Genomic DNA, 26,795 nt, shown 5'->3' with positions numbered 1-26,795 from the left:
TAAGAAAATTGCATTGGTGCAATACATTTACTAGAGACTTTTTCCCAATTTTTTCTCCTAATTCTCTTTTCCTGTTCTGGGATCCTTTCCGCAGTCCGTGTTTCATTTAGTCACCGTGTCTCTGTAAACTTCTCCAATCTGTGATGGTTTCTTGGTCTTCCTTTGTCCTTCATGACCTTGATACTCTTTTTTTTTTTTTTTTTTTTTTGAGACGGAGTCTGGCTCTGTTGCCCAGGCTGGAGTGCAGTGGCGCGATCTCTGCTCACTGCAAGCTCTGCCTCCTGGGTTCATGCCATTCTCCTGCCTCAGCCTCCGGGGTATCTGGGATTACAGGCACCTGCCACCAAGCCTAGCTAATTTTTTGTATTTTTAGTAGAGACAGGGTTTCACCGTGTTAGCTGTGATGGTCTTGATCTCCTGACCTCGTGATCCGCCCACCTCAGCCTCCCAAAGTGTTGGGATCACAGGCGTGAGCCACTGCGCCCGGCCAGCCTTGGCACTCTTGATGAGTGCTGACCCATTGCTTTCTAAAACATCCCTCAATTTGGGCTTGTCTGATGGTTTCTCACGATCAAGCTGACTCATCATCTCAGGGCACTTGGCATCAACATGACTTGTTACTGGCAGCGACAGTGTGGTCGCTTGGTTAAGGCGGCGTCAACCACTACCGTTTCCTTTCCACGTTCTGTTCTTAGAGCGAGTCTCTTAGCCCAGCCCGCATGCAAGGGGAGGGTAGTTAAGCCCCCTCCTACTAGAGGGAGAGCTATCAGTGACTTTGTGGACGCACGTTAAAACCACCACAAAAACTTGATTAATATTTTGCATAGATACTTGGAGGTTATTCACATACTCTGCTTTTCTTTGAAGCTGTGCCCACTAATTTTAGCCTTCACCAGTGGATCTTGCCTGCAGTAACTATTTCTGTGGATTTCTAATAGTCATTTTTCTCTTTCCCTCATTCTCCTGCATTTATTAATTTGAATTCTCCTGCGAGGAAGATTCGTCTCTTCCCCCCTCAATTATTTATTATTCAATCATTATTTATAATACTATGGATTTAATGTCATTGGATAACCAGTAGAATAAGTCCCTCATGTTTCTTCTCCTTTTAAAAAAATCTTGGGGCTTTTTATTACTTTTTTGTTTCTTCTTATAAACTTCAAAATACTTATTTTTCATTTTCAGAACATGCAATGGTATGTACTTTAAAATTGTGTTAAATCTTGCTACTGAATCTGGAGAGAAATAGTATCTTTAGGATCCAATAATTCTTCTATCTGAAATTGTGACATGTCTCTCCATTTTCCCAATTATTCACTTAGGCCCCTTCTGGCTTCTCGGTGTTGAAGGCATATGAATATGATAGACCCTGTTTATCCTAAAATTTTCATACTGGGCCCATGACTTCTCTTTACCCTTGCCTGAGTTTACTTGCTCCTCCAAATGCTAAATTTGGAAATAGGTGCTTTTGATTTGTATGTCTAAATTTACTGGCTAAATTACTGTAAAGTGAATACTTAGTTCATGGTTTTGTTGTTGTTGTTGTTGTTGTTTAATTTATTCTATGTTTTTCTTTCTTTGTCTCCTGGGTGAAGATTTGGGTTCTTGTCTCCATGAGATGGAAAAATATTACTTTCCCAGAACTTTGTTACTGTTTAGATTACTACGCAGGTTCTATGATAACCTTCAAGTATATATGATTTTATAAAACAGATGTTTTTGGTGAGATTGTAGCAGGGGTGTGGATTGGACTCTCAGTCCCCAACCTTTCTGTTGGGCAGGATTTGCATTTCATATCCTGGTATACTGTATTAGGAAACTTCCAGCCTGTGTGTCTAATATTATGAGGAAACACAACACTTCCATTTCCTTATTGTTTTGAATCCCTTGTTCTCCCAATTCTTTACCAGCTGGCACTGGAGCAATGGCATGTAAGGATCTTAGTTCCCATCATTCATTGGTGAGCATTTCTACCCAGACTGATGTGCGCTTAGCTACACTAATTGCCATATTTTACTTACTTACTTACTTATTTATCGAGACAGAGTCTCGCTCTGTCACCCAGGCTGGAGTGCAGTGGCACGATCTTGGCTCACTGTAACTTCTGCCTCCTGGGTATAACAGATTCTCCTGCCTCAGCCTCCCAAGTAACTTGGATTACAGGCGCCTGCCACCATGCCCCACTAATTTTTTGTATTTTTAGTAGCGACGGGTTAACCAGGATGGTTTTGATCTCCTGACCTCACGATCCACCTGCCTCAGCCTCCCGAAGTGCTGGAATTACAGGTGTGAACCACCTCGCCCGGCCAGTATCTTTTACTTTTTTTAAGCCAAGTACTGTTTTCTCTGCCATCACATACCAGATTATTCAGAGTTTTTCATCTGAATCACTCCTTAATACACACACACCTAATCCCTGAATCAAAAGACAAAAGTCCTTCGCACCCTTTGAGATAGCTTATTGACCTGTAGAAACTGGTGCATTGGAAGCCCGGGTATACTAGCAGCCTGGCCCAGTTTTTGTCTTGGCCTAGTGGACTTGTCCTTGTTACAGCTCTTGGCTCTGATTGAATACCCTTTAACTTTCTTTTTTACACTGACCCCTTTGTCCTTCCCACCCTAACAGAAATGTCCCAGACTCAGATATCTGTACAATGAAATGAAATTTTTGGCAGATTCCTTTTATTTTCCTATTATATTCCAAAATACAGTTAAACTAGCCAGATCAACCTGACAGTTTTTGAGCAAGAGAAGACATAGATGCAGATGATTAAATAAGACACATCACTATTTCATTTATGAGACATTATTGTGTAATTAGCTATTTCATATAACTGGGTTTTTAAAATAGCTGAATGTAATATTTCATCAATATAACCTTTCCCCCACTCCTTGTGGTTGGGTTAATGAAAACTTTTCTAATATGTCTTCACTTCTCTTTGGAGCATAGTGCATATAATTTATTCTCTTTTCAATGTCATTGCAAGGTTATAATTAAAAGCAAGAATTCCTTGTTTCATGACCCTAGAGTCTACTGAATGTTTAATCATTTTTTAAAAAATTCACTAACTGACCTCAGCTGTACATTTTGAGTTCTTATGGCTACATTTATATAATTTACTTATGACGATTGTAGATTGTCAATGTGCTCTCTCTATGGTCCTCCCTCCTTAGCCCTAAGGGTTAAGCAACTGGATGATCAGGTTTGACGAAAACAGGAAGGAGGGCCTGGGAGGGATGGATTGATGATGAGTCCTTCTCACTGATGACCCTGAGCAAGACCTGGTGAATTCCAGATGGCTGTGGCTGCTCCCAGCTCGCATCTTCTCTGTCTCTCCAGTTCCTTCTCCTCTTGCTTCCTTGGTCTTCTTTGGCCCATTGCAGGGCCTTTGCACTTGGAGCTCTCTTCTGGATTTTCTCACCTCTGTCTTCATGTGGTTCTCCCTGTTTTGTGATTCAATTCTCAAACTCCAACATTTGTGTCTCCCTGAAAACTCCAGTGAGAACTCTCTGCTGACCACCTGGAGGATGAAATAGCTTGTTAGTTTTAGTTTAGACTTTCTGCTCTCACAGAGTGAGTAAGGATATTCCTTTTTCTTTTCTTTAGCAGAGTTCTCTTTTACTCTTTAACTTTTTACTCTGAGATCGTACATAATTATACATTCACAGAAGGTTGCAAAAACTATTCAGAGAAGTCCCATGTACCCTTCACCCAATGTTTATATTTTACATCACTATAGTACAATATCAAAACCGGGAGATTGACACTGGTACAATATGTGTGTGTGTGTAGTTCTGTGTCATTTTACTACATGTGCAAATGTGTGTAACTACCACTACAACCACGATACAGAGCTGGGCTGGTCTCGCGCCTGTAATGCCAGCACTTTGGGAGGCTGAGGCAGGAGGATCACTTGAGCCTGGAAGTTCAAGACCAGCCTGGGCAACACAGCAAGACCTTATTTCTACAAAAAAAAAAAAAAAAAAAAAAGAAAAAAAAATTAGCCAGGCATGGTGGCACACACCTGTAGTCCCAGCTACTTAGCAGGCTGAGGTGGGAGGATCACTTAAGCCTGGGAGGTCAAGGCTGCAGTGAGCCATGATCATGCCGCTGCACTCCAACCTGGCAGACAGGATGAGACACTATATCAAAAAAAAGAAAAAAAAGGGCTACAGAGCCATTGTATCACCACAGACATCCATCCCCCTTGTGCTGCCCTGTAATGGTCATACCTTCCCTGGCAGCTTCGCAATCTGGCAGCCGCGAATCTGTTTTCCATCTCTACAATTTTCTCATCTTGAGAATGTTACTTAAGTGGAACCCTACATGAGGTGACCTTTTGGGTTTGGCTTTTCCACCCACTGAACCTAATACTTTTCAGACCCATCCATGTTGCACGTATCAATGGCTTGTTCCTTTTCACTGTGACGCAGGATTCTGTGCAATGGAGGTAGCAGTTTAACTCTTCACCGATTGAGGAACATTTGTTGTTGTTGTTGTTGTTGTTGTTGTTTTATCTCAAGGTTTTGGTTGTTACAAATAAAGCTGCTATGAACATTTCTGTTCAGGTTTTTGCGCAGATGTAATTTTTCATTTCTCTGGGATGCATGTTCAGGATTATAATCGCTGGGTCAAATGGTAAGTATATGTTCGGCTTTTTAGAAACTACCCAAGTATTTCCCATTGTGGCTATACCATTTTTAATTCTCTCAACAATGTATGAGAGCTCCAGTTTCCTGCATTACTGTTTTTTTTTACATTAGCCATTTTAATAGGTGTGGAGGGATATGTCATGGTTTTAATTTGCATTTCCCTCATGGCTAGTGATGCTGAACACTTTGTGTGTGCTTATTTTCTGTTTACATATTCTCTTTGGTCACATGCTGCTTCTTGTACTTTGCCCATTTTCTTTTCTTTTTTTTTTTTTTTTTTTTGGCACAGTCTTACTCTGTCACCTAGGCTGGAGTACAGTGGCGTGATCTTGGCTCACTGAGACCTCCACCGCTGAGGTTCAAGCAATTCTCCCACCTCAACCTCCTGAGTAGCTGGGACTACAAGGGCACGCCACCACGCCTGACTAATTTTTGTATTTTTAGTAGAGAAGGGGTTTCACCATGTGGGCCAGGCTGGTCTCAAACTCCTGACCTCAAGTGATCCACCTGCCTCAGCCTCCCAAAGTGCTGGGATTACAGGCATGGACCACCGCGCCTGGCCTGCTTTTCCCATTTTCTAGCTGGATTTTTTAAATTGTTGACTTTTAAGAAGAGTTCTTTATATATTCTAGATATGTATCCTTTATCAAATTTGTGTTTTGCAAATATTTTCTTCCAGCTTGCAACTTGTATTTTCCTCTGTTTTTTTTTTTTTTTTTTTTTTTTTTTTTGAGGCAGAGTGTCGTTCTGTTGCCCAGGCTGGAGTGCAGTGTCGCAATCTTGGCTCCCTGAAAGCTCCACCTCTCAGGTTCACACCATTCTCCTGCCTCAGCCTCCTGAGTAGCTGGGACTACAGGTGCCCGCCACCATACCCGGCTCATTTTTGTATTTTTAGTAGAGACGGGGTTTCACCGTGTTAGCCAGGATGGTCTCGATCTCCTGACCTTGTGATCCACCTGCCTCGGCCTCCCAAAGTACTGCAATTACATGCATGAGCCGTATTTTCCTCTTAATAGAGTCTTTCACAGAACAAAACATTTTAATGTTGATGAAGTTCAATTGACTGAATTTTTTAATACATGAATTATACTCTTGGTGTCATATCTAAGAACTCTGCAATTTCTCGATATTTTCTCCTAAAAATTTTACAGTTTTACGAGTGTATTTATGATCTATTATGAGTTTATTTTTGTATCAGTTACATGAGGGTTTGGCTGAGGTCAGTTTTTTTATGAATCTCCAGTTCTTATGAATTATGAATCTCCAGTTGCTTTGGTACCATTGTTGGAAAGACTTTCCTTCCTTTACTGACTGATTTTTGCCCTTTGTAAAAAATCCGTTGGCCCTACTATTATGGGTCTCTTTCTGGGTTCTTTATTTTGCCCCATCTACCTATTTGTCTTTTCCTTTGCGAATACCACACTGGATATAGCTGTATATCTGGTAGACTTATTCCTCCCACTTTTTCCTTCTTTTTCAAAATTGTTTTTGCTATTCTAATTCTTTTACCTTTACATACTAATTTTAGAATATTTTCTCTATCTATAGAAAAAATCTTGCTGAGATTTTGAAGGAATCACATTAAACAAGTAGAGAAAACCAGTATCTTTACTTTGTTGTGTTTTCCAATCCTTGAACTCTTTATCGCTCTCCATTTGTGTAGAACTTTGATTTCTTTATTCAGTATTTTTGTAGTTTTCCGCATACAAGTTCTGTACGTATTTGCTAGATTCTCAGCTATTTCTGTTGAGTGATTGTCAGTGGCATTATATTTTAATTTTGGCTTTCGCATATTCATTGCTATTACAGAGAAATGAAATTGGGGGTGGAAGGATTGGTGAGATATTGGTCGAAGGACACAAAATTTTAGTTAGAAGGAATAAGTTTAAGAGATGTATTGTATGGCATGGTGACTATGGTTAATAATATAGTGTATACTTGAAAATTACTAAGAGAGTAGATTTTAAATGTTCTTGCCACAAAAAGGAAAAAAACACATGAGGTAATGTATAGGTTAATTAGCTTGATTTCACCATTTCACAAGGTACTCATATATCATGTTGGACACCATAAGTATATACAGTTTTTATTTGTTCATTAAAAAGAAATCTGTGCTGTTTTATGCTACTAAAAAGTACAGGTTTTTTTTTTTTTTTTTGTATGTGTATCTTGTATTCTGAAACCCTTGCTGAACTTATTAGTTCAATGAGTGTTGTTATTGTTGCTTTGTAGATTCCTTGGTATTTCCTGTGTAGACCACGTCATCTACAAATAGAGGCGGTTCATTTTTTCCTTTCTGACTTGAATGCCTTTGTATTGATGCTCAAATTGCCCCCTTCTTGGGTAGCAGGAGCCTCTTCAGGTTGATTCTCGAGTTCTTGTGACATGACGTAGTCTTTGCTTTCTTGCTACGTGGTATACGATATTCTGGGCTCCTCTTGTACATTTTCTGCCCTGACCCATAATGAACGATTTCTCTAAAATGCCCTGGTTCCTTTTTGTGGCAAATGGTATTTTGAGACCATAGCAGTTCCCCCTGTGGAGACTGTAGATTGTAGACTTATAGAGCCTTGATAGTCTCTTATCTATTAGTAAATTCCCCGGTAAGTGTCAGAAGAGTAAGTGAATTAGTGAACAAATGAATGAAACACATCTAATGCTCGGTGGCAAAGCCAAAACAAGAAAGACATCATCCAGTCTATCCAAAAAAGAAATATTGTCAAGGCAATTCAGATCATTAGTGATCAGTCAAAGAACGACCACATTAATGGAGAACCGAAACATTTCTCTTTAAACTCTTTCTCCTTCCAAGTCACCTCCTTGTAGCTGGCCTGACTTCTTTGCCCCCTCTTCTTCCTTTATGGAGCTATTCTAATTGTCGTGCTTCTCTCCTCAGTGTGAATTTTCAAGGCCCTCCTCCTCCTGTAGATCTCTGTTGCTACCACAAACTGCATGATAAGGCCCTGAGGTCAAAGACAAGGAAAGACTGCAAATGCTTGACTTGTAGCCCTGCCTCTATCTTCAAAGTCAGCGGCATAAACCCTCCCCTCTGCTCATGACTCTTCTGACTTCTCGCTCACTTCTAGGACTTCGTCTCACATGGACTCACTCAAATAATCCAAGACAATCTTCCCATCTTATGGTGAGATCCTTAACCTCACCATATCTGCAAAGTCCCTTTGCCACGTGAGGTAACATATCTCTAGGACATGGATGTCCACATTAGGACACGGATGTCTTGGGGGCCTTTATTCGGCCCACCACGAGAAGGCTCATGTGCCCCAGCAGATGGCTAAAGAGTTGGGCCCCGGAGCTCTGTGATGTTCACCCTCCCCTGCCTTCTCCACCCAGCAGAGACCGTTACCTTTATAGACCCTAGCGAAGAATTTTCTGTGGCCTTTGGTCCTTTGCAGAACTTCGCACCTGTTCATTTGAATCATTTTGCACCAGTTATGTACTGCTTGTGGCCAACCTAAAACACCTGTGGAGAAATGTGGCTGAGGACTAAGAACAAATACATCACAACTTAACAAACCACATTGCAGTTCTCTGAGGAGATGAATAGAGCAATTACATTTTATGTTATTGTGTTGTGTTTGTCATGGAAATTAACTGCACGAGATCATTAGCCGTGGCAAGTAGTGGAGACAGTTGGGAGAAGTAGCTGCTGCCCCTTTTTCTATTTTTATCCATTTTTTTCCTGTTTTTATTTTTGTGTGGGGTTGTCTGGGAACTAAGAATGATATTACCTAAATTTGCTTCCTGCCTGTATCTTACATGTGTTTTGTTGTGGTTAATAATGTTTTCAATTTACTTAGACTTTCTCAAAATGGCCCTTTTTGAGTTATTGACAGCTATATTTCACCCAGGCACATCTGAAGTTGCCATCTTATTTTCTCATTTTAGACATATCCTAATGTTAAACACAAAGGGATTTATAAAGCCTTACCTGGGAAAGTCCAAAGTTCATACCTCTTGAGAAAAAAATCGACCCCATCCCCAAAGGAAACTGCTTTCATTAGTCTTCATGGACAGAACCCAGGGCTCATAGCTCTGCTGCTTGTTAGAGGGACTGACGGCCGCCTAGTGGAGAAGGTAACCTCCAGAACAGTACCAAAGAAGGCCAAGAAGGCCTGCCTGGGAGGGTTCTATCAGGATAGGAAGGAGAAGTGCTTAACGCCAACTCACATAACTCAGGTGGTGTGGGGCCTCCCTCTTTAGACCCAGCATGCTGTGGTATAGTCGCACTCCCAGTAGATGGTAATGCCAGGGGCTGCCTCAAGCCCAAACGTTCAGTGTCCACCCCTGCATTTTGTCACCAGTTTCATGATCCCCTCTACCATAGGCCAGGCCTGTCTTAGCCAGTGGGGGATCTGATGTGAGACCTAGAGAAAGGAGGTCTCTGAAGGGAGGCAGAGACAGGCAAAGAGACACAAAGACAGCGGCAGACAGAGAGAGAGAGAGAAAAAGAGAGAGGGGGCCAAGGCGCAGAACTGTTAACCTCACAACAAAGGTTTGCACAGACTCCTCTCCCTGGCATGTTGTCTCACTGCATCTGGGGCCAGGGAGGTGACAGAGACAGCAGTTGAAGGACTTGATGAGAGAATACGTTTGGGATGGGCACAGGCTAGGGGGCTGGGTTAGAGTCTTGTTTCTTCAACTTTAGCAAAATTATTTAACCTCTAGTAGCCTCTTCTTCCTGTCTGTAACATGGAGATGATAACAGCAGCTAAGCATTTCTGAGTTTTAAGTGTATGCCAGCTTTGTGTGCCAATCACTTTTTAATATCTCATTTAATTCTCCTACCAAACTCAGAGATGGATACAATTATTATCCCCATCTGACCTGAGCATTGGTGCTGTCAGTCAAGCAGCTGGCCTGTTGTCACAGTGTCACTAGCTAGGAAGTGTCAGAGAAGGGACTCCCATGCAGCCATCTCTGGATCCAAAATCCAAACTGAGGGAATTTGAATCTGTGTGGGATGACCGTGAGGGCCAGGTGAGACGCTGCATGCAGAGCACACAACAATTGCTGGGCCCGTGGAATGTGCCCTCCGCATCATGTCAGTGAAGAGGGCAGAGCAGAAGCTTTGTAGAAAAGAAGAGTTGATGGGGAGCATGGTGCCCCTTCTGAGACGCGACAAGCAACTCCAGGTGGTGACTGAGTGAGGAGCAGATGGAGGGTCAGTCCCTAGAGGCATGTCCAAAGCCAGCAGGTTCACTCCCTCTGAAATCCCACACAGAAAAATCTCAGAATGCTGAAAGGATGCCAATGTCTGTCTCCCAACTGTGGCTAATGGTTCAGTGGGATTTGCTTACTGGCACCTTCTGAATAATTCCCAGCACAGGTGTAAATAATGCAAGGCCTGGATCCCAGCCCGACCTGCACAGCGAGGCAGCCCTGCTCTGGGAAGAGACATGTGTGTTACAGTGAACCAAGTGTGCAGTAAGCCCTCCTGAAAGCTCAGTTTAGGGGCCCAGGATTTTAAAGAGCTCTCAGCCTTGTTGATAAATCAGTTTCTACCTGATGGCTGTTTGACCATTTCCCTGCACTTTTGTTTGCCAGAACAATGTCTGTAGTCATAGAGAGTGATGACACCGGCAGGCTGTCTGATAAAGCAGAGAACCCAACAGACGTTCTGTTTACACACAAATGCCATACCTATCGTAGTAGCTTTCAGAAATAAAAAAAATCGTTAAAAATTGGATTTTCTTATTGATTTATTTTCATCTTCATTGTTGATGGCATTTGTGCCTGAGCATGAAGATCTATCCCCTGTAGTTAGGGGAGCACGTGTTTTGAGTCATGCACTGAGGATCCACCATCACCAAGGGGTATTAGGCTGTTCTTGCATTGTTGTAAGAGAATACCCGAGACGGGGTAATTTATAAAGAAAAGGGGTTGAATTGGCTCGTAGATCTGCAGGCTGTGCAGGAAGCATGGTGGCATCTGCACCTGGGGAGGCCTCAGGAAGCTTCTAATCATGGCGGAAAGCAAAGCGGGAGGAGGCGCATCACATGGTGAGAGCAGGAGAAGGAGGGACAGAGTGAAGGGGGAGGTGCCACACACTTAAACAGCCAGATCTCACAAGAAGTCACTATCATGAGGACAGCACCAAGGGGATGGTGCTAAACATGAGAAATCCACCCCCATGATTCTGATCCAGTCACCTCCCACCAGGCCGCACCTCCCATACCAGCAGTTACAGTTCAACATGAGATTTGGGAGGGAACACAGATCCAGACTGTATCCCTGAGATCAGCTGTGCTCGAGGTGCTATGAGTCTGCCATAGCCATTGCAGGTGCTCCTGTCCCTGCTGGGCACAGCTTTGTCACTCGGCAATCGAAAAAAGTCTTAACACGAGAGTGGAACCCCTTGGTCATAATTATGCTCCTTCAAAGAGGAACAAATGTGGTGACAGACCAGAAAGGTGGATGGAAAGCATTTCAAAAAGCATTTCACTCTGCTCCTAATTTTCTAGTATTCCTCTGCTATTATTTGCTTTTAAAGAAGAACCCTCTGCTTCCTAGCAGCTGCTGCATATGCTTGGTCCAGCCACGAAGACATAATCCTCTGCAGGCAGCATCATGTGGAGCGAGGGTCGAGTCCTCTGCCCGGTATCCCTTTATCTGCACAAGGGAAGAAAGACTCCTGAGTGCCTCATTCTGCAGAAAGTGAGACACAGAAAGCATTTGACTTGTCAGGAAGCGAGAATTACCAGCTCTAGGCTTCCCCAACTCAGCCCACGAAGTAAAAATGGTTGGGTCAACGCTTCTCTGCAGAGGCTGCAGGTGCAGACGCCGACAGCAATGCACAGGCCTCCCAGGAATGTTCTTGTATCTGCTGTGTCTTGCTTAGCCATGGCCATATATATTTAATTTTTGATGGAATTATTTATTCTGTTTTATTCTCTTACTATATAAACTGAGCTCATTTCAGAATTGACTGCTGTTTGCAGAGTATCCTGGGGAGAGGAGGATTCCTCATGAGAAGCCCCCCCATCTGGAGTGGATTTAGTTGGTCCTCATCTACTTTTTGGACGCCTTTCTGTCATCAACTTTCATGGTTTCCAGTTTGACTGGATTTTACACTCTTGGGAAGTTCCACTGTTTAAGGATCTAAAGACTAAAAACATGTATTCCACACATTTTGTTTAGATCATGTTTCTTTTTCTTTTTTCTAGAATTTTTATTTTAGCCGAAAAAGTCTTGGCTGGAAATGTTTCTGCCTAAACCTGAGCTCTGTAAAAACTCCTCATTCATGCCGTTCCTCTGCATATGACCACACCAGGAATTTGGCGTAGCCATTTATTTGTACCTAGTGCTGAAACAATTAGTTAAAATAACAAAAGGCCCCTGGATAAGTACAAATTGACTAAAGTGCTTTTGAAGGTTAGCTAGGAAATTTAAGAAACACTGCTGGCTGGGCACGGTGGCTCAAGCCTGTAATCCCAGCACTTTGGGAGGCCGAGATGGGCGGATCACGAGGTCAGGAGATCGAGGCCATCCTGGCTAACACGTTGAAACCCCGTCTCTACTAACTAAAAAAAAAATACAAAAAACTAGCCGGGCGACGTGGCGGGCGCCTGTAGTCCCAGCTACTTGGGAGGCTGAGGCAGGAGAATGATGTGAACCCGGGAGGCGGAGCTAGCAGTGAGCTGAGATCCGGCCACTGCACTCCAGCCTGGGCGACAGAGCCAGACTCCATCTCAAAAAAAAAAAAAAGAAACCGCTATAAATAAGATATATATTTATTCTGGGCAAAAATCCCTGATGAAATAAATCCTTCACCAGTTACATCAACAGTTACCCTGTAATCTCTTCATTTCTTTTCTGTCCCTCCTGCTAGACAGCATCTTTCCTGAAGGAAAATAATTCCATTTATGACACATAAACACATGTGGAGAAAAGGCCAGGGATTTTCCAGCATTAAAGTCTTGTAAAGTGAGGTTTAACATTTGTGGCATCTGGGTGGAAGTATCTGAAGACAAGTTGTTTCTAGGCTTCTTTGCTAAATCATTACCTGTATGCTCTTGAGCAGATGGGCTTTGTTTTAGGTAGTAGAGGTTTCTGGTCGTTTTATGACTCTAATCTGATAATTCGGTGACCTAGCTGTGTTTGTACAGAAGCCTGTTAACTAAAACTAGGAAGCATTTGATATTTAGCCCCTAGAAGAGGACAGTAGATGACATTTACTGTTTTCTTACTTGCCAGTCGCATTCTACACCTGATGAAACAGATTCAGACTTAGCAAACACGGAATTTGTAGCTTCTGAGCCAGCCTCATTCACCTCATTACCTGATTTGCATTTCATCCATGTCCTTTTGATGTCGGAATTATTATTCCCATTGTACAGATGAGAAAGCCAAGTGATGAGCCTGTGGGAATAAAATCGGGGCCAGATCCAGTTCCACTTCTATTGCTCCATCCAGGTCACAGTTGCCTGATAAGGGCCTCTCTGTATTAACACAGAATATCATGGTGTTATTGATGGTGTTACTTCCTGTCAGCTGTGATCATGTTGTTCTGGTAGAAAAATAAGGTGTCTTCTCTGCAGACCACGTTAGAGTTTAACTTTAAGTCTGGTTCGACCCTACTTCTGATTCCAGGAAGCTCAGGGAGATTGGTTGGGAGAAGATGCAAGAGCTCTGAGCTCACGTCTTCTTTGGACTTTAATTCAGAGACAGACAATGTGCACCCAGGCAAGTGTCCCTCTCTGCCTCTTTTCTGACCGTACACCCAGGTTCCTCTGTGCTGCTGCTGTTGGCCATGGTGCTGGGAGCAGTCAGGGAAGGCCCAGGCCAGCCCCGCAGTTCAGGAGGGAGTTGGATGTGCCGCCCTGCCATGCAGAAGCCCCTGGCTAGAGCTCCGGTGGAAGGTTCATGGGTAGATGGTCAGCAGGGATGGCATTTCCTCCCACGCCACCTGCAGAAGCAGCCGTTCTGTTCTTGAGTTATTAATACCGTGTAGGCTAGAGAACTGGGTCTGCCTTGCTAATGTGATATCCCATCAGATTTTTACACTTTCACTATCACTAGGGAAACAGATGTGGTTGGACCCGCGTGCTTTGTGGTGACTTTGCTGCCTATGTGGCGTATCTGCTTCTCCTCTAAAATTCTGTAAAACGAACAGACTGGCTTCACACATTTGGCATTCCATACTGCCATCATTTATCTTTTTACACCTTTGCAGCTCTTACCACTAAGATATCCCCTTGTGTTCAACAGCCATATTTTCTGGTATGTCTTCCCTGGACAGTGTTAACACACACAATAGGCACTGCAAAGATATTTAGAAAATGGTTAAATGACTCCTGTATTTGCTTGGGTTCCAGGTACCTAAATATGCAAGCTCAGAAAGGAGTAGTCAGAGTAAAAATGCAAATACAAATACTTGGAGATTCCCTTCTTTTTCTTCATTAATTTAACACACATTTATCGACTACACACTGTTTGGCTCTGTGATTAAATACTGGAGGATCATTGTGTACAGGGAAAACAAAGGTGTATCTGAATGTATTTCAAATCCAAAGGATTTTAAAGGAGTTACCATTTTAGAAATTCCACCAGCAACTTACCACCACTTGGGTCTGTATTTAAGCGTTGACAGTCAGTCAATATAGAAGAGTTGGATAGAAGTGAATTCACATAAATTCAGTGGAATTTTCCCGTAGACTTGCCATTATGAACATAACAATTACTATCATAGAAAAGGATACCCGCATAGACTAACTTGAAATGTTTTTCAAGGCATGCACCGTTATGGTAACTAAACTGGTAGAGGCTTGATCGGTCTTTTCCTGCCTCTAGTTTCTTCCCTCTCTGGTCATCTTTTGGTCTTTCTCCTACTGCAGAAGTATAACTTATCCTTTACTGAAGAACCACAGTTCTCACATTTAATGGCTTTCTCCTCTGAGCGAGCCTGCCTGCCTGAATGCAGCTGTGCTGAGCTGCAATCCCATTTGTCCAGGACTTCTTGGTCTGTGCTAGGGATTCATGTGTTCTATTAATGAACACAACTCAACTAGTGGTTTCTATTGGTTTGAAATTATAAGAAACAGGTTTCCTAAATTCTCTCTTCTCTGGCTTTTAAAATATTTTTCTTACACCCAGAGCAAACGGTCAACAGCAAGTGTTGGCTCTTGATGGAATAAACATGTCACTCTGTCAGCTTAACATGTATTCAGTCTTCCGGGACTCATTAGTGCCAAAAGGACTTGAAAGCAATTGTAGTTCTTGTTGTTATACAGCTAAGGAAAGTTCATCAGTTTCAAAGTTGTCTGCCTTGAACTTGCTTAAACTGTGAGGCATGAGATCCAGATTATACTCAGAACACTAAGCCTTAGAATCAACCCTTTTAAAAGTTGCTTAATTAAAATGGAAAATATTTTTAAGTGTTGTTTTTTTTTTTTTAAGATTTTACAGACTAATATTCTGCATCTTCCTGCACGCTGACCTTCTGTTAATGTACTTGAAGGTCATTTGAAACTAGTCAAATGTTACTTTAACATTTGTAGTGGTCAAACTATGGACTCAAATTATGCTTCTATGTTTTATGGGCAAAGTTATTTCACTAAACATTTTACTGAATTTTCATCATAATGTATACATTGACCTGGATATTACCACCCTGGTTCATGGTAAGTGTTAAAGAGCAAAATACTTGTTGATAACCAAAGACAATTTATATTTTCACGGAAGCCAAAGCATTGGTTACATCGCAAGCTTTGGGAGCACATCATGAAAATATTCACATCATGAAAATATTTCTGGACACCTCCTGGAACTCCTCTCCTTGGGCCCACAGATACTCTTAAGGGGAAGTTGTTGAAGTGCCCCCTGTTACTTCTTACAGCTTCTAAGTACATCCTATCTAAGTTGCATGGGGCATGAACAGCGTGTCCTGGTTCAGGTTAGTGTCTCCTCCACTCTGAGCAGGGAGTGGGGTTTCCAATAGTGGCTGATTAAATAATGAAACAGCTATTTGATTCTGCTCCAGTGGTGATCAGGGTGAATGCATACCCTTACTCTTCCTTCCTGGTCTTCAGGCACCTATTCTAGGATTCCGATGTCAGTATCACCTCCCTGAAGGCAGCTGATCTGCTGTGGCGTGGGGAAGGCCACAACCCCTCGCCATGCAAGCATGTCAGGGAGCTTCCCAGTTGAGGCCCAGCAAGGCGGCCCTCCCTCCCCCATGCCCAAGGGGTGGGTCTAGCTATCTACCTCAATGCTCGTGGTCGGAGACCCCAGCTAGCTCCTCTCTTCCTCGGATTTCATCTTTTCTAAAATAGAGAACTATGATTTTGCCCAGTACCTCAGGAGAGTGTTGGAGAATCAAGTGAAGAATGGTCAGAAGCACTTAGCAAGTGCCCACTGGAAATGGTCTTCCTTTGCTGAACTGCACAGGTACTTTGCTCATCAGTCTCAGCAACGAAAAACAGCAGATTGGTTTCTCTCTTGTGAAAACCCTTCCTGTGCTTATAATTAGTACCTCAGGACCGGTTAGCTTGTTCTTCATGATGCAGCAGTGTCTTCTCCCGAGCGGCAGCTCATCTCACCCATATCGCACTCAGTCATTTTTGTCCCTCTTCTCTTTACTACTATCCCATGGAATTAGGAGTTACAATGATGAGGTTTCATTTTTAAATGTACAAAGATGGAAGAAGACTAAGGAAGTAATTTTATTTAAAGCCACACATATATTTGTTTTAATCAAGTTAAAGGAAAACCTCTCAGGCCAAATATTATAATTTTTCTATGAAGTCAGTGTAAGTTTTAAATGTGTAATCTGGAGTTATGTTATAATAAAGCCAAGTAATTCATATTATGAGCAAAGTATTCAACTTTGCTATCATAGTTACCTAGCAGGCCCCTGTGTTCTTTTCATTACCTTCTGATAGCAAAAGTGATATTTATTGTGGAAAAATTGGAAAATATTTTAAAAGGTAGAATCAAAAGAAAATAGCCTGTAATTGTACTGCTCGGACTAACCACTGATAGCATTTTATGTGTACACACATATGTAGAAACAGATACGCAGGATTTATTTGCAGTGCATAGAACACACACGTAAAAAAATCCAAAAAAGATGTTATTGCATGTGCTGTTGTGAATCTGTACTAGCTTACCAAGGTTAAACAGGAAGTATCTGACCTCATGAACCAGGAAGTCCCCAGACAGGACAGGCTGCTGGATGGTTGGTTCATTGGCTCTATGAGGTCGTGAAGGACCCAAGTGCTTTCCATTCTCTCTGTTCTGCCATCACCATTATCAGCTTCATGCGAAGGTCGTTTCTCTCGTAGCCATAAAATCACCACCAGGAACACGTGGGGACAAAATGATCAAGACCCACACCTGATACTGGGAATGGGGCCGGCTCTCTCATGTTGCGTGGCTGGATTGCAGGGGGAAGCCATGGTTGCCACAACAAAATCAAGGCCGCTAAGAAGATAGGATGGGTGCACGATACCTGCTTTACTGTCTTTAAACATGGGTTTCTTCTTAAGGTTTACAGCAATTATCAGAATTTAAAATTAAGATGAATGGTTTTAGATGCTTTATTTTCATTTAAAAAGTCAGTCTCTTGTAGAAATGCTCTGTTCAGAAAGATTTGGATAGGAACAAACACTTGGTTTCTGGGAAATTAATCTTCACATTCTCCAAAGATGTAGCATTTTCATGGTGTCTTTTTGGCAGCAGCAGTTTTTTTTTTTCATGAATTTTGACTTAAACCTGTATAGAAATTAAAAACTAAAAGAAAAAGATAAGCCTAAAGATAAAAGTTATAATAGATGGAAACTTTAATATTTTTATTTTTATGTACTTTTTAAATTTTCAATACTCTTGAAAATAATGCCATAAATAATATGGAGAATTCATGGTCATATTATAAGGATAATTCTGAGAAACAATAGGCATATTTGAAATTACTATGGTAAAAATCAGATGTTAAAGAAAACGTTATATATTCAGTTTTTAAATTGTACTACTAAATATGTAACTTCATGTGTAGTAAATATTCATATTTAATTTTAGCTGCCAGTATAACATATACTAAAATAAAATGGAACAATTTCTATGGTTCTATAAAAGAATCTATAAAGGAGCCATAAATAATTATAATAAAACTCTTTTGAATATTTTTATGGGACTAAAAATTGAAAACTTCCTAATAGGGAAATTTTCATAAATGAGACATGAAGTAAGTTAGTCATAGAGACCTCAAACAGTAATATATCCTATGGGAACCCTGAATAAGCAATAACTTCTTAAGATAATTTTATATAATGTATAAAAATCAAGAGTTTTTGAAAAAGCTCTGCAAAAGGTAGCAGGAAGAAAAAGGATGATTATAATGCTAAAATTCCTCATGAGAGGTTACTCTTTTTGCATGATTTTAATGTTACCAGAAGAAAGATTTTAGAGGATCTGAATCTGAAAGTGCTGTAACTATTCCCTGTAGAGTAACGCAATTGTGGGTTGCACAGCTCACTCTGGAATCCCAAGATGTTTCTCTTGTTTTTGAAAAAAGAGCTTAGACTAAATGATATTTGGTGCTCAAAATGCATCTTACCTTCTAAGCCAAATTCACCAGCCAATGAATAGTTTACTCACATTCATACATAGATACATATATATATATATATATATATTTTTTTTTTTTTTTTTTTTTTGAGACGGAGTCTCGCTCTATCACCAGACTGGAGTGCGGTGGTGTGGTGGATCACTGCAACCTCTGCCCTCCAGGTTCAAGTGATTCTCCTGCCTCAGCCTCCCTAGTAGCTGGGACTACAGGCACGTGCCACCACACCTAACTAATTTTTGTATTTTCAGTAGGGATGAGGTTTCACCACGTTGGCCAGGATGGTCTCGATCTCTTGACCTCGTGATCTGCCCACCTCACCCTCCCAAAGTGCTGGGATTACAGGCGTGAGCCACCGTGCTCAGCCCGTATTTTTTTTTAAGCAAATTTTACCTCCCTCATCTACCTCTTTAACTGGCAAAAATAATACAGAATTATAAGGGAAGGATACCATAAGACACCCATTTCAAATAAAAGTTCCTTGGATGCATGGAAGTTGTGTCTGTATTGTTTTTATTCTTTTTAAAAAATTAAGTAGTATAATGAGAGTCTTTCTATGGTGTGATCGGATGAGTATTAATCTGATTGGGAAAAGACCTAGTCCCTTCTCTGCTGTTAAGTTGCTGTGTTACCTAGGACAAGCAGCTTAATTTCTGTGAGCCTCAGTGGCTCAGAGAAAGGGCGGGTGCATTAAACGAGTCTCAGAGATGCCTTTCCCACTAGAATCAGGATGAATGAGAAGGTCTTGGTCACGATCAAGGAGACTGTTTACTCGTCCTTTGCACTTCTAAGACATGGGGAGATAATACAGGTGAAAAAGACGTGGCCTGGAGTTAATAATGATGGGAGAATTTAAGTTGAAGGGGGGCAGCACTGTGCCCATTGGCAACTTTCCTTCTATGCACCAGTGTAGGTATCCATACACAAAGCCTCTGATGAGGCTCCCCTGAGGTGGAGAAAACCACAGCTAATTCACTTGCCCTGGGTCAGGGTTGTGGTGGTCCAGCCTTCTAATTGAAGGGATTCCTTCTAACTGGTGGTGTTATACATTCTCAGAGGAAGAACCTCTGAGTTTTAATGAACTCTGGATGTCTGTGTTCCAGAACATTTTTCTTCTTCACAGTCAAGTGCTGGCGCAGATGTGGAGCACCCGGTAGGCTCGGACACTGGGGCTGCAGGGTGCTAGCTGGACCAGAAGAGACTCTCTCTGCCATTGTCGTATTCTTGAAGTCAGCCTGTGTATTGTTTTTGTCCTTCCAGCTCTTCTTTTAAACTCTAGGCATTCCTTTATCGTTGACCTAATTAATTGTGTCTTACAAGTAAGTTCCCTGGAGTAGCTTTGACGTTGTCCTCTTCTTTTCTGAAACAGAGCCATCACGTTGGAGAATCAGCTGGTGATCCTGGCCACGACAGCCAGTGACGCCGGGGCATACTACGTGCAGGCCGTGAATGAGAAGAATGGAGAAAACAAGACAAGCCCATTCATTCATTTGAGCATAGCAAGTGAGTTTTGAAATCCCAAATCATAATTCTGAACGCAATAAAATCTTGCTTTAATTAATAACCACTGTCTGACGGGACATTTTGCAATAAATTGTATCTCTCTAGTGTAGTAGTTATGGTTTAATGTTGATCCAATGCCAATAGTTTGGAGAGCTTTAGAGCTTTTTCTTTCTTCAAAATGACATGCAGAAAAATGTGAATCTAACTGATACTTCTGAATGCCAGATTTTATTTGTTTTGGGAATTAAAAAAGAAAAAGTATTTGCTTTTTATACACAGTCAATGCATATTGTTCCTAACAACAGCAAAAAAAACCTTTCAATTTAAATGAATTGTATCTATAAACCTAAATCAGGACTAGATTAGGTATAGATTATATTCTTTTAATCTAACAAGAAAATCCTTGAGAAATTCTACATGTTAAGTTGTACCAAAATTAGAGTATTTAAGCATAATCAGTTGATCATTTTTTCCACCTAATTTAACTAAAAGCCTGATTCTTGAAGAGAATGCACACAAATCATGGGTATTTGTAGATTTTATCTGAGGGGACTTTAGTTTGAGGAAACTTAGTTTTACATGTTTGGCCTTTAAATTCTTCCAGCAAGAGTTAATTGCTAAAGAAGGGAAAATCACCCAAAGCAGGAACTCCGAACTAAACTAGATTCAGACATCCATATCAGAAGGCTTGTCATCAAATGTTTGCAGCATGAAGCTTCATGGTATGAAATGAAGTTGTCATGCGGTTGAGAAAATAGGGTTGAAACTAGTCATGGTGGATGGTAAATTTCAGATTATTATGATCATATCATATGAGTGAATTATATTGATTTGTTTGTATAGTAGTGGATTTTATCTTTTTAAAAATTATCTTGAAGGAATGGTTTCCTCCTGCAGGTGGTTTGAAAAGTATGTGGGGCTAGGCGCAGTAGCTCACACCTGTGATCCCAGCAATTTGGGAGGCCAAGGCAGGCAGATTACTTGAGGTCAGGAGTTCAAGACCAGCCTGGCCAACATGGTGAAGCCCTGTCTCTCCTAAAAATGCAAAATTAGCCAGGCATGGTGGTGCGCACCTGTAATCCCAGCTACTCAGGAGGCTGAGGCAGGAGAGTCGCTTGAAACCAGGAGGCGGAGGTTGCAGTGAGCTCCAGCCTGGGCAAAAAGAATGAAACTCTGTCTCATAAAAAAAAAAAGTATGTGAGATGGAGTGAGTATTTGCCTCACATGGCCCTCGAGGGGTACAATTGCCTTAGGCCCAGTAGAATTTCCTGGGTGAATCTTTGTAGCAAACTCTGGGTGTAGGCATCTGTGGGAGTTAACTGAGTGGAGTCTCAGATGCCTGCCTAATTGGTCCCAAGTGGCCATGATGTGTTGTCATCCTGCCTTGAGCTCCTTAATTTGAGGAACTGAATCTTGCTCTCCAGAATGTAGACTCAGTACAGATTTAGGATGAATGGGGTCTTTGTGATGCCATGGAGAATGATGCACATGGATTAGGTGTGGGGTTCACAAAATCCAGTGCGTGCTGTACTGCGATGTAAAGGACTGTCTGCATCAGGAATTACAGTAGAAATGAGGATGATTTATTGAGATTTTTTCCCAAGGGTGATGATAAAGAATGGTAATTGTATTTTCAAATAAATTGTTATTATTTTAATGATTCCAAACGTTACAAGTAGAGCCATTTATCTTGTTTCGCAAATATGATTCTGTACTCAATTGTAATATAACTACCCGGATAATAATGAGTCAAAGGGGGTGAAATTCTGCGTCAGAAACAAGGAAGTTGGCCTTCCTCTGGTAGAAGAGGGAAAAAAATTATTCCACAGAAACTCTGGTTAACATCACAAAGTTATTAAACAGTCCTTACCCAGTCCTTGCCTACCTGCCTACTCTATAAGGGCCAGCTGAAAAGAAAGCAAGTAGAGTGAATTTGCACACTGCTGTACTAACATAATACCATGGTGTTAGATAATTGGAATATGTAAATTTTTTTTTCAGTAATTTCAGTTTCTACCCTGACCAAAAAGTATATTGAAAGCTGCTCATAAATATTATAATTAACTGGCTTGCATTTTATTCCTTTGTATGTACATTTTTAACTTTTCATTGGCACCAGGTAAAAATGTGTAAAAAGTGAGATACAAGGCAGTTAATGATACAGACTTATTTTAAATCTCAGGAGAAAACCTACATTTTGTGCCTTTATGAATTATTTGCTTTTTATGAGGGCCAGGTGAAATGGGAGAAGTAAGGAGGTTGAGGAAACTGCCTTATTTTAATTCTTAGGAGAACCTTCCTGTTGACATATGGGATTTAGCTAAATGTTAAACGGCAGCCAATTATGCTTCCTCTTCTTCTTCTTTTTTTTTTTTTTTTTTGCTAAAAGTTTTATTTTGAAAACCTCTAAAAGTCAGAAGTCTTGATTAATCTGCAGAATCCCCCAGAATTGTTTAAACTGTGCTTCTTTCTGGAATTCAGTGAGTGCTCTAAGCAATGAACACTGCAGTTGAGGTCCTGGCCACCTTGCTCCTGGTGAGTTTGTGGAGTACTGGAGGTTGCGTCTCCTTACCAGATTTGTTATGAAATTAGATCTTCTCGAGACCTATTGATACTGGGAGTAAGATAGAGTGTTCTGCAGACTTAGATATCTTTTTCTTCTGATGTAGGCTTTTGTGGAAACACCACACAAGATTGAGGAAAATTTGTGAAAACTTTCCAGCCAGCATTTCAGAAAAATCAAAAGATATTACAGCCAATTATCATTTAACAAAGACACATTTTTTTCTTGCTGTCGGGAGAATAAAGCAGGGAACCATTATGTAGTGACACCATGGGGATGATCGGGTACTGGCAATTAAATTCCTGGTGGATTGTGCTGTGATTAGTTTAAAATCGGAGTGTCACACAGCCCCGCCTCTTGTTTGCTGTTGTGGTAATAATCTGTTCCTTCCTTGAGGACAGCACCGTGTCAGAGTGCAGCGGCAACCAGGTCTAGCTGTGTCTCAAAACATCTAAATAAGTGATGCGCTGTCACCCAGCTAACAGGAGGAAGTAATCCAATTTCATCAAAACCTTGTACTTGAGAGTTCAAAAACGTCACCCCTTTTCAATTGCTAGATACTGTGGCTCCACCTGAAGCTTATGGGAAGCAAAAGATAAAGAGGTTTTGGATTTAAATATTACATATTTTTTAAAAAGCATGACTGTTAGAAGTGAGATGCAGTCCCACAATGGTACTGCCTGCTGTTTTGTGCATATTTAGTAGACGGCATGATTATCTCTTAACATTTCTCCCCTTTTGCATGGTTAAGAAGATAAATTCCAGCATGTTCTGCACCACTATTCCTGTAGGGAAGGAGAGGACTTCTCTGAACTCTCCACCCCGCTGCCCCGGTGAAAGCTTGCTGCCATCCCAAGGGTGGATCCACTTTGAAGTTTTAATGTGATGTGAAGCCAGCAGATGTTAAGGACATAGGTGGGACTGTTGAAGCGTCCTGCATGAATTTTTCATGGCCGGCTCCCACTGCTCAGGTGCACACCAGAAAAACAAGGGCTTGAGCCTGCCTGAGAGTAGACGTGTCTGTTCTGAGGTCAGACCCGGGCAAGCTTCATGAACCTGTCAACCTATTTTTGGCTTTTGCTTAGAAGATTTTACATTGAGTTAACCTTTGTGGAACAGAACTTCTGACCCGAATTACTATGTGAATAAGAGTTTCTTCCTTTAAAAAAAAAAAAAAAAAAAAAAGCGTAGAGTTAGGCGATGAGATGAATTCTACACAATGGTTAATCAGTCATTGTTTATATGCCATTGTACATACCTTAGACATAGCATCAGTTCTGATCCAATATTCAAAATGTCCACCGTAATGAGATTCTCTACTAGGGATGAAGCTTGGATTAAAAAGAAATGACTGCCTCTCTCCTTCCTGTTTTTTTCACCTCTTTCATTTTAATGTCTCCTCTTCAAACAACATTTGTAGATAGGATATCATTTCAGCTGATCCTCCTTCAGGCTGACAAACCCTTGCTTTTAATTCTGAAGACCACTTAACATTCTTTTGTCCTCTATAATGCTAATTTAACTGCAGGCTCATATAGGTTTAGTAGTTGAAAGTGGATTCCTGAAAATCATGTCTATGAACAGTCATTTGAGAGGACTGCCCTGTAAAACATGGCTTTTGTGTGCCCAGGTAAAACTCTCTCCTATTTTCCTTGTACCTTTAACGTTAAAGGGAGAGAGGAGAACAGGCAGACGCCTTCCAGATGGCCTCTGACGTGGCTCGGGTTCCTAAAACAATAGGAACTGTTTGAAATATTACTAAAAACCAATCTGGGGCCTAGCCCCACATCACAAATGAGCAATTTAGAACCAAGTATAGTTTTATAGATTGTATGGCACTTTACTGCCAGAATTTTTCAGAAACATGAATAAGAAGTCTATTTTATAGTGAAGTCATGAGTTTAATCATTTAGCCATGCATTGAACCTGCTGTACGGAGTGAAGCATGAGGCATGCTCTGCGCTGGCCTCCTGAGCTGGTGTTGGACAGAACTTAGTCTAGGCCTCGGTCCCTAATGCTTTTCCATAAACACACCATCGGGAAACAAGCCTTGAGCATATACCCCTTGTGCGTGGACACCTAGTTACTTATCAATTCTAAGCATTAACCATCAGACAGAAGAGAGGAAGGGAATCCGCTAATTATGAAAGTTCCCTTCCGTCTTTACTTGACGTCTCATGGTGCGATATGCACTTTGTGAATGGAAATGCATATTTTACTTGATTTTCTTGATACAATCTAGTTTCTTGGAAAAATTCTTATGACATCTGGTTACAGAGAATTGTTTGTCTTGGCGACGTGGCTTCTACTAACAACACAAGTGTTCCTGCTGCCGTGTGTTGCCATCTGATTGTGCTGGCCTTGTAAGTGACTCAGATCTGTGGTTTCTTCCCAGAAATGCCTTTGACTTCAGTTGTCCACTTTGTGAGAGGTAGTTTAGATAAAACTAAATACACAAGTACATAAATCCACCTCTCCAGGCAAAGAGGAAACTGCAGCCCATGCCTATGAGGGCATCTGGCCATTTCTCTGACAGTGAGAATTTTCAGACCCCTCCTTGGGATAGCTTGCCTACAGAGTATCAGATGGGGCCCCCCGACTAACAGACTCAACCTGCATAATAAATAGCATTGTCACTTAGTTTCCTTCTTGTGCTTTCAGCGGGAAAACGTAAGTTAAAATAGCAGGTCTAATATTTCGTTTCTGAGCCCCAAATGGATGGATTGGGGAATGAGTTTTAGAAGAGGAATGTAGCTGGTGGCTCCCAGCAAGACCTCAGTTATCACAACAAAGACCGTCATGCTCTCCCCACCCCACAAGGCAAAACTGGATTGTTTCTGTTGCCCAGTCTTGCCTCCTTAACCATATCTCCATCTCTTCTCATCCCAAGGCGTCCTCTTTTCCCCTGTGTGATTTATTTCAACCTGATTTCACTGTTGTTAAATCTTAGGAAATCAGGTTAAGCTATGATCACTTGCCCTCAAGGTTTGAACAAATTTGGTGTAGCCCAGTATGCCCAGTTTCCCAAAGCAGCAATCACTGGTGTGAGTATCACTCCGGATACATATCGATTTCCAAGGCGTAGGCAGGCATGTAAAATTGCCAAAGAACCTATTTTCAGTCCTTTGATATTCACACTCTAAAACTGGAGCTGAGGATGCCTGAGGTCAAATTTTGCTTTTCACAACTGCTCCTTTGTTTCCGAACAAGATGGAAGGCTCCTGTCTTACTCATCCTGAATCTTTAACACGGGCAATTATCTGAGGGTGTAATGCCCAGGTGCCAAACAAAGGGAGAACTCTAAATATCAGGGGCAGAATTGAGAAAGTGAAAGACTCTAATAATTGGGAAATAAATCATTTTATAAATCAGGTGTTTTCAGCCTTTTGCTGTGTACAAAATGAGGTGGGATCCACGTGCTGACACTTCATTACAAATACCTTGATCATTGCTAACTGTAACACAGTCCACTTGTCCTCAGGACAGGAAGAGATTTCTAGCCCCTCTGCAGGTGCGGGGCCATGTCAGTGGAATAAAGTGTCGTTTTCAGGCCATGTGTTTAAGAGCCAGCGTGTTACCTTCATGCTCTCCCTCCCCTTTGGGGACAGCCATGGACAGGCCACATATTGAGCCACAAGATAGAAGCTGTCTGGATATTTGAATCAGTACAGGGGAAGAATAGCCTGGGAGGGCCACCCAAGCAGAATTGGACTCGTTATGAGTAGGAAACAAACCTTTGTGTGGTAAGCACTGAGATTTCAGCATTTGTTTGTTATTAGAACAAAACACATCTGTCCTAACTAATAAATTACTATATGACGACGGGGTGCATTGGCTCACGCCTCTAATCCCAGCACTTTGGGAGGCCAAGGCGGGCGGCTCACCTGAGGTCAGGAGTTCGAGACCAGCCTAATCAATATGGAAACTCCGTCTCTACTAAAAATACAAAAATTAGCTGGGCACGCTGGCGGGCTCCTGTAATCCCAGCTACTCAGGAGGCTGAGGCAGGAAAATCACTTGAACATGGGAGGTGAAGGCTGCAGTGAGCCGAGATCATGCCACTGCTCTCCAGCCCAGGTGACGGAGCAAGACTCTGTCTCAAAAAATAATAATAAAATAAATAAATAAATTACTACATGACTTTTGGCATATAACTTAGAAGGAATTTAAAGAATTGAGAGATATTCTGTAACAAAATTTCCTTCATTTTCATCTATTGCTTTGCATGAACAAAATTTTATCTATGAAAAAGAAAAGATTAGAATTAAACTGTATTCCTTATGTCATTGAGAGATGCTTTCTGGTTTTATAAAACATAAAACCTATTCATCAAAATTTGTAATACTTTAAACAATTAATTGAATATCAATAATAATTGTAACACTCATGCCAAGAGAAGGTTTGTTTTGTTTGCCCCCAAGTCATATGGTTAAAAACTTTTTTTTTTTTTTTTGAGATGGAGTTTTGCTCTGTCGCCCAGGCTGGAGTGCAGTG

General features: G+C 41.4%; 1 protein-coding gene across 6 annotated transcripts in view; it reads left to right on the top strand.

Moving 5' to 3' along the window:
• The window catches only part of SDK1 (sidekick cell adhesion molecule 1), a 653,438-nt gene that overhangs the window by 186,067 nt on the left and 440,576 nt on the right, over positions 1-26,795 (top strand). For all 6 annotated transcript variants that reach the window (XM_031665629.1, XM_031665628.1, XM_031665627.1 and 3 more), the window contains one exon: positions 19,605-19,738. In XM_031665629.1, coding sequence (XP_031521489.1) covers positions 19,605-19,738 — 134 coding nt within the window. The remainder of the gene's footprint in view (positions 1-19,604; positions 19,739-26,795) is intronic.

The sequence above is a fragment of the Papio anubis genome, chromosome 4, assembly GCF_008728515.1.
Source record: "Papio anubis isolate 15944 chromosome 4, Panubis1.0, whole genome shotgun sequence".
In the NCBI taxonomy this organism is placed as follows: Eukaryota; Metazoa; Chordata; class Mammalia; order Primates; family Cercopithecidae; genus Papio; species Papio anubis.
This window is presented reverse-complemented; position numbering and strand designations above follow the sequence as displayed.